At 32.4% G+C, this 8,943-nt stretch overlaps 1 protein-coding gene across 1 annotated transcript in view; it reads right to left on the reverse strand.

Annotated features, from left to right (window-relative positions):
- Window positions 1-438: 438 nt before the first annotated feature.
- Window positions 439-8,943, reverse strand: part of LOC106460403 (receptor-type tyrosine-protein phosphatase epsilon-like) — a 63,370-nt gene continuing 54,865 nt past the window's right edge. Inside the window, exons 22-26 of the mRNA XM_013920094.2 lie at window positions 7,343-7,477; window positions 6,706-6,834; window positions 4,661-4,818; window positions 1,644-1,779; window positions 439-1,025 (exon numbers count right to left, since the gene is read on the reverse strand). Of these exons, the coding sequence (XP_013775548.1) occupies window positions 951-1,025; window positions 1,644-1,779; window positions 4,661-4,818; window positions 6,706-6,834; window positions 7,343-7,477 (633 nt within the window). The 3' untranslated portion in view covers window positions 439-950. The remainder of the gene's footprint in view (window positions 1,026-1,643; window positions 1,780-4,660; window positions 4,819-6,705; window positions 6,835-7,342; window positions 7,478-8,943) is intronic.

The following is an 8,943-nucleotide window of genomic DNA, read 5'->3' on the forward strand; positions in this document are numbered from 1 at the left end:
AATTGTGTACCAGTTTAACGTTGAATATTATTTATGATTTTAACTTTATACACAAGTGCCAAAATACTATAACTAAATTAAAATACCTGGACAAAAAAGAATATCATAATAGTTTTACTGAAAAAGTTGATTTCCAAACTGTGTTTTATTTGTTTGCATTATACAGATAGTACAAAGTCTCACGTATAAAAAACAAATCATTATAATATTTCCAGTTCTTACAATATATATATATATATATATATATTCCCATTTGATTACGCAAAACTGTGAAGATGTAAGACATGAGATCACGTGATTAATGTATAACATTTGCATTACATCATTCTTACATACATGTATTTTTCAATTTAAAAAAATACAAAATTTCGAGTCATTAAAAACACAGGTCTTTAATTTTTTTAAGGACTTGAAACTTAACACATTAAGAAATAATTTGAAGAAATAGATTTATTTTGTAAGAAAGGAAGATCACATTGTAAAAATATACTAATTACTTCATACATCTTGTAAAAGATTTCAAAGTACTCAATTTCTTACAAGCACATTAAAAACTTCAAAACTTTTGAAGCTTATTCTTTACTGGTGATCGAAACTTTGAGAACATTAATTAAAATTATAAGGACAAAAATATTCAACACGTTACACATCATGTACTCAGGTAAGTACTGTAAACTTCAATGTTCATCTTGTTCCACATTTACAGCATTTTCAGATTGCAGTGTGAGTGAACTTTATAGCATACAAAATTCCAGTCGTATTTCAAACCATGTATAATGTAGTTATCGTAACAACAGAAACTTGACGACGTGATACAACAAAAGGAATGATTTTCACAGAATACTTTATAATGTCATAAGATAAATATGTTGTCACTTAGACACGTGTTCAAAACCTATACAAATATAATAGTATCTGAGAAATCTGATGATTATTTGTGTGAGATATACCTATTGGAAGTTAGCATAGATTTGAAAAACATCGGCATAGGTGGCAGCTACGTCGTAACAATATTTGTATTGATCCTGTATAAGAAAGAAAGAATAATTCGTTAGTGAATCGAGCAAATTAATACAGCTTCCAATTAAAGTAAAACATTTACATCTCAATATTCACAATGGCTTATTTGTTTTATTATCAAAAGCACTACAAATGATATAAACACTTGGCTACTACAATGAAAATATTCCGTGAACTTAATACTTGTTTGTTTGTTATGAATTTCGCGCAAAGCTACACGAGGGCTATCTGCGCTAGCCGTCCCTAATTTAGCAGTGTAAGATTAGAGGGAAGGCAGCTAGTCATCACAACCCACCGCTTACTCTTTTACCCGCGAATAGTGGGATTGACCGCAACTTTATAACGCCTCCACGGCTGAAAGGGCGAGCATGTTTGGTGCGAGTCGGGGATTCGAACCCGCGACCCTCAGATTGCGAATCGAGCACCCTAACCACCTGGCCATGCCGGGCCAACTTAATACTTAAAAACGTGATTTTTTTAAGGTACATTTCAATGACTGACATAAATTTTCTCTTCTCACAAAGATCAGAGTTACACAAAGAGCGAAAGCCGACGTAATATTAGAGAGAAAGACAGAGAAAAGATTATACACGCTGGTAAGAATTAAAGGTTACAATACGTACCAAACTCTTAACTAACTGTGGACGGTTTGTTCGAATACTACGAACTGCGAGAAACACGTCAAATTCTTTTTCTTCTTCCATCTTATCCAACATAAACACGCAAGCACAATAGACTCCACAAGCTCGAGCACCATCGCTTTAAAAGGAAATATAATGTTAGTTAATTTTATGTTTTCTACGAAATGTCTTTACAAACATTCTGACAGGCATTTTTACTAAATATTATGTGTAAATTATATGTCAAAAATATAAAAGTCGTTTGTATGTTTGTTTTGTATTTCGCCCAAAGCTATACGAGGGCTATCTGTGCTAGCCAATCCTCATTTACAGTGAAAGATAGCTTGTCATCACCACTCACCACCAACTCTTGGGCTAATCTTTTACCAACGAATAGTGGGATTGACCGTCACATTATAACGGCCCCACGGCTGAAAGGACGAACATGTTTGGTGTGACGGGGATTCGAACGCGCGACTCTCAGATTGCGTGTCAAACCCCTAACTATCTGGCCATGCCAGACTACTAATAACGTTTGTTATTGCAATATTTGTTTTAATCTCAACGTTTGTTTGGATTAAATTTATATTTAGAAACATACATAGCTTATAGTGTTAAATATGTATTGCGAAACTCCCGCTTATTCTCTAAAGTTGGAGATATATCGGCATATATCTAACGACTAAATTTAAGGTATCATTTAACTCAATTTTAAGCTATTTGAAATTCTAATAAATAACACTATAAAAAGGGAGGACACATCATTAAACCTCAAATTAAAACATATTTCGTTTTAAATATTACACTCGTGAAAACCATTTACTTACAGATTCTCAGTTACTGTAAGAAAAGTATGAATTACACAGGCCTGCGAATTTAAACTTCATAAAAGTTGTTTTGGTTTTAATAATGGATTTTCCATAATTCAGCTACGCAGATTTCGAAAATAATTTTCATTTTTTTTTCTATCGCGTAAGGATTTCTTATAAATCGAAAAAAAAAACTCTTACTTAGATCAAATTATTATTTCGTTTACCCCAATGAACATTTTTTTATTATTATGTTTATTAACAAAAATACAAACAAACTGAAGAAAAGGGAAGAACATCGATGTCAAACGAATATGCATCCTCATTCATCCTGATTTTTTGTGTGTGAAATCTACGTGTTGTGGTCTGTCTTTTACGTATTGCGTTATGACGTTTTCTGAAAAATCTGAACGTGATGGAGAAATATGGATATCATTTTCGGATCCAGCGTACAGGAATTACTGTAGAACATGTACAAATTTCAAGACAACAATTAGAAAAAATTTTAGAACGACCTTAGTTTTGTGATTTAGCGACTTATACCCATTATGTGTTGAAGACAAAGGATCATAAAAGGACTTTGAAATTTGAATTATAATTTTGTATCTAATTTGAATTCTTGACAATAAATAATGCGAGTTCGATATATCATAATATTTCAACAAACTTTAAACTTTGCTAATTACGGTTATAAACTAGCAGATACAGGCTAAAAATAAAGTTATCTGAAAATTACAATGGGGATTTCAATTTTATAACAATAAATAAATCAGTGTTCTGTATTGTTTTAAATATTTACACCTTTTATTATTTTAGTGTAATGAACAACACTGAATTTTCTATAAAACTAAGGTTGGATTTTGCTCTACATTCTCCATGCCTAGCTATGATAATTAACTTAACTCCAAAATAGCAAAGGTAATGGGCAAAAACGTTCTGAGTTTTTTAAAGTGATCTCAGCTAAATAGTTCGTGATTGACGACTCTTATTCCGTATCACTCCTTAAAACACAACGTACCTATACAATTAGAAAAAAATACACAGTATTAGTACAACATATACACATTCAAATCAGCTAAATCTCTCATCCCAACCAGAGGATTATTAAGTACAACTTAACATTCTCCAACACTCCACTCCCAATTTGAATGTACTGTTTTATTTTAAGGTGTGCAGGAAAATACAAGCAGGTGCAAAAATAAAAAGCTTCAGTGAAAATAATCATAATTTTTTTTTAAACTTTCAATTTCTCAATACTTTGGGCTACAATGTTACGGTAGAAAAAAGAAAGAAAAAACTCACAATATACAAAGGCTTGACACAAGCAAATTAAATGGTTTGGTTATTATTAAGCACAAAGCTACACAATGGGTTACCTGTGCTCTTCCACCATAGATATCGAAACCCGATTTTTAGCATTGTAGGCCTGCAGACCTGCCGCTGAGCCACTGATGGGGTGGGGCAGCAAATTATAATATCTCTATTTAGAATAGTTCACACATTAATCTACTTCTACATGACTTTGGTTTGATATGATTACTTACATTTATCATGAGACAATAGTATTAAGTTTATTGTGTTTTAAACACCACGTTTTTTTATTCAGTTCCACATTATTTAACTGGATATGACCACCTGATATACGGCTGGACCTTGCAGTATGATGATGGAATATTCGGTTCAAGTTGGCTCAAGGCGGAAGAAAAATTATGTCTACAAACCCTATTTCAAATAAGCAAGCAACAGAACAGTTTTCATCATTTCAGATACCTCTGTTGGTTCCTTTCTGCATATATATCAAATTTGTCATCATCCGTCGTGGTCATATAAGATTCCAATCTCTACTGCCGTTTGCGCTAATCCTGTGTTTACTAGCACTAAACAAGAATAACATGGTTTCCTGTACGCACTAGCACTGAACAATAACATGATTTCCTGTACAAACTAGCACTGAACAAGAAGAACATGGTTTCCTGTACTTACTAGCACTGAACAAGAATAACATGGTTTTCTGTACTTACTAGCACTAAACAAGAATAACATGGTTTCCTGTAGTTACTAGCATTGAACAAGAATAACATGGTTTCCTATACTTATTAGCGCTGAAAAATAATAACGTGGTTTCCTTTACTTATTAGCACTGAACAAGAATAACATGGTTTCCTGTAGTTACTAGCATTGAACAAGAATAACATGGATTTTTGTACTTACTAGCACTGAACAATAATAATATGGTTTCCTGATTGAGTTTGCCATTTCTTAACTCCATCGATGAGACAAAGGAAGGAATTCGTATTTGTGGGTATCTCCTGAGAAACTGGCCACCCCTTCAGATGAAACTGTTTGATTGTTGTTGAAGTGGTAGTGCTCTGGAACGTTTAAGATTAAAATATTAGTAGAAACAAAAAGAGTACTATCCAAACCAATCTACTGATTATAAAATCTGTGATACTGAACTGAAATATGTTGTTTGGACTTACTTTCGTCTGCTAAGGATTTATGTTTTACTTTGAAGTTTGAATTTTTCATATTCAGTAATAAAAGTTAAAAATAAAATTTATTGTATATTGCTTTGCAGAAGAAAGTAAAAGATCTCTGTATGTTTGAGGTGCTTTCAACCAAAAATGCTTTAACTTACTAAAAATACTTACAAACTAAATACGCTTAAGTTTATTTACTCTTTTCTAATTGTGACTTTCAGCCACATTTTCAATACTGTTTTATATTGTCGTTGTATATGCTTTAACTTACTAAAAAATAAATATGCTTATGTTATTTACTCTTTGCTAGTTGTGACTTTCAGCCACATTTTCGATACTGTTTTATATTGTCGTTGTATATGTTTAACCTACTAAAAAATAAATATGCTTATGTTATTTACTCTTTGCTAGTTGTGACTTTCAGCCACATTTTCGATACTGTTTTATATTGTCGTTGTAAGTTCTTAATATCCTCAGCACTAAGCGTTGTTAGTTGCACGTTTTGCTCACTCGATGTACCATTTTATTCTACATAAAAGTTTGTCATATAAGAATAGTATAATTTATCTAAATTTGAAGTATTACACCGTGAACGAACACGAATATATTAAACAATCAGTAACTACTAAGTTATATCTATATACATTTATGGTCAATTTTACTATTGAACAACACGTGCCAAGCAATCTGATCAATTTTATCAACACGTGCCAAATTACACCAGAAGATAGCAACTTTGTTTAAAGATTTAAGAATTTCTATAAATTAGCTAAGTGTGGGACATTTGCACAGCGATATCCTACGTTTAACTATAATTGAAGTCGACATTGAATATATGTATCCGTTGCACTACAATCACCCAGCACATCTATTAAAACATTTTAAAGAAATATATTAAACACGTGTTTCCGTTACACTACAATCACCCAGCACATCTATTAAAACATTTTAAAGAAATATATTAAACACGTGTTTCCGTTACACTACAATCACCCAGCACATCTATTAAAACATTTTAAAGAAATATATTAAACACTTGTTTCCGTTACACAACAATCACCCGGCACATCTATTGAAATATTTTAAGAAATGTATAAATACATGTTTCCGTTGCATAACAATCACCCAGCACATCTATTAAAATATTTTAAGAAATGTATAAATACATGTTTCCGTTGCATAACAATCACCCAGCACATCTATTAAAATATTTTAAGAAATACATTAAATACGTGTTTCCGTTGCACAACAATCACCCGGTACATGTGTTAAAACGTTTTAAAGAAAGAAATACATGTTTCAGTTGCACTACAATCACCCAGCACATCTATTAAAACGTTTTAAAAATACATTAAATACATGTTTCAGTTGCACTACAATCACCCAGCACATCTATTAAAACGTTTTAAAAATACATTAAATACATGTTTCAGTTGCACTACAATACACCCAGCACATCTATTAAACGTTTTAAAAATACATTAAATACATGTTTCAGTTGCACTACAATCACCCAGCACATCTATTAAAACGTTTTAAAAATACATTAAATACATGTTTCAGTTGCACTACAATCACCCAGCACATCTATTAAAACGTTTTAAAAATACATTAAATACATGTTTCAGTTGCACTACAATCACCCAGCACATCTATTAAAACGTTTTAAAAATACATTAAATACATGTTTCAGTTGCACTACAATCACCCAGCACATCTATTAAAACATTTTAAAGAAATACACCTTTTTTTTTAGTTTAGTAATGTATACTATACCTGTAGTTTCTGTTCCTGGACACTAAAGGATCTCACTATGTAATTGTTATGGTCATCTGTTTTCACGTGTTTTATAGTAAGTCCTTCTGAAGTTATTGTTCCATTCTCAGGCCAATATTGCGGACAATTCTGTAAGTGTATAAAGTTCAGCCTACGTTACATTGAAACTTAGACGATATTGTAACAAATATTGTTCTATAGCTAATGACGAATTAATTAACATCGTTCTTTTTTTCATTTATTTTCGAATCACCAAACGAACTTTGATATTACTTCCAATTTTTAGAATAAAAACCTCAATATCAAAATGTGTATTCGATAAGATAAAAAAAAATCTGGAAAATTTCCCAGAAAAGTAATACAAATCAAATAGTTTTATTACTGCCGGTATTAACATTTTAATATTTGGTTATTTCGAACAATTTATAACTGATGTAAAACATGATCGTTTAAAATATTTGAAAAAAAAATTAAGTGTGAGCGTTTTGGTCAAACCACGTTTATTCTATTGCTAGCAAGTTTAGCCTACAGTGGTTATAAATTGTAAAATTAGTATAGAGGTCGTTTAAGCAGTCATGCAGTTTTTCCCCTCGAACTTATTACAATAAATACGTTACGTAAATTTACCTATACCTACCTCATCATTAGGTTCCATTTCGTTCAGTAGCACAATGGTTCGAGCCTTAGAGTTGTATAACAGTTTCCAGAAATCATATACAGTATGTGGTAAAGGCATCTGCGTTACAATAAACTCGTCCTTTTTTCTATAGCCCTGGAGAAAAATCATACTCAAAGTTAATCTTTTTTAATCAACACTCAAAGTTAACCTCTCGTCTGCTAAAAGTTCGAATTTACTTTCTAACGCTCTCACATCTTGTACCCCGGTGAGACAGCAGTAAGTCTACGAATTTACAACGCTAAAATCAGGGGTTCGATTCCTCAAGGTGGACACAACAGATAGCCCGGTGTGGCTTTACTATAAAAACACACACACGCCCCTTTCTTGTTTTATGAATAGTGTTGGCTTTCATTCTAAACTTCTCATGCTTCAGGCCTCTACTATGAAAAGCTTGTGTATCTTCTCAACGTTGTTCTGTAGAAATTTGTGTATATTTATTGTTTAATCCTGAAATCTTTAGATAATCTTTTGGAAAAATTCATTACCCATTGTCGATATTCACGACAAAGTTTCGTAACTGTTAGCATCCTGTGAAGTTATCGATTTAAGACAAAGAATATTTAAAAAGAAACCATGAAATATGTGTCAAAAATATATTTTTTGAACGGATTCTACGCTGCAAACAGATGTAGCATGGAATGTTTCGGATTAATGAGCCCTGTTATGGCTTAGTGATTAGGGGCGCTCGAATCGCAATCTGCAGATCGCAAGATCGAAACCTGTCGCCGAATATGCTCGACCTTTTAGCCATGGGGCTATTATAAAGTGACAGTCAATCCCATTATTCGTTGATAAAGAGTAGCCCAAAGTTGGGGGGTGAGTTGTATTGACTGGTTTTAATAAAGATTTAAAACTTATGTACCCTGAAAGATTTTCTTTTTTTTTAAATTCTAGGACTTTAGTGAGAAATAAACAGCTAATGTAATTACTTTGCTCAATTGTTAAATATGCTGAAATAAAAACAAACAATTTTTAGGTATTCATGTTTAACCAAAGTTACAATATTCTTTAATATAATTGACAAGTATTATGGTCTTTTTAAAAAGCGTATCAGTACTGTACCAAATGCTTTCTCTGCTCTACTTTCCATTGTTAAATAGAAATATTGTACACTACTTTGAATAATTGAAATGTTTGTTTGTTTTAGCACAAAGCTAAACATTGCGCTATCTGTGCTCTGTCTACCGAGGGGATTCCAACCTCATATTTCAGCGGTGTAAGTTTCCCACCGGGGAACAACATCAAAGTGACTTAGATGGTTTTGAAGGTGGATTTCAACAGAGATTTATTGAATATTTATGGGAATCAATAATAACTTAATCAGGTTAAAACCACGGGAGTATCGATTATACCAATAAGACCGAAAATTAGTTCAGCATCCTAATTCTTATATTTTCAGAAGGTTTGGTTTGTTTTGAATTTCGCGCAAAGCCACACGAGGGCTATCTGCGCTAGCCACTGCCAACTCTTGGGCTACTCTGTCATTAACGAATAGTGGGAATTACCGTCACATTATAACGCCCGTACGGCTGAAGGGGCGAGTATGTTTGATGGGATGG

Source organism: Limulus polyphemus, unplaced genomic scaffold (genome assembly GCF_000517525.1).
Source record: "Limulus polyphemus unplaced genomic scaffold, Limulus_polyphemus-2.1.2 Scaffold765, whole genome shotgun sequence".
Lineage (NCBI taxonomy): Eukaryota > Metazoa > Arthropoda > Merostomata > Xiphosura > Limulidae > Limulus > Limulus polyphemus.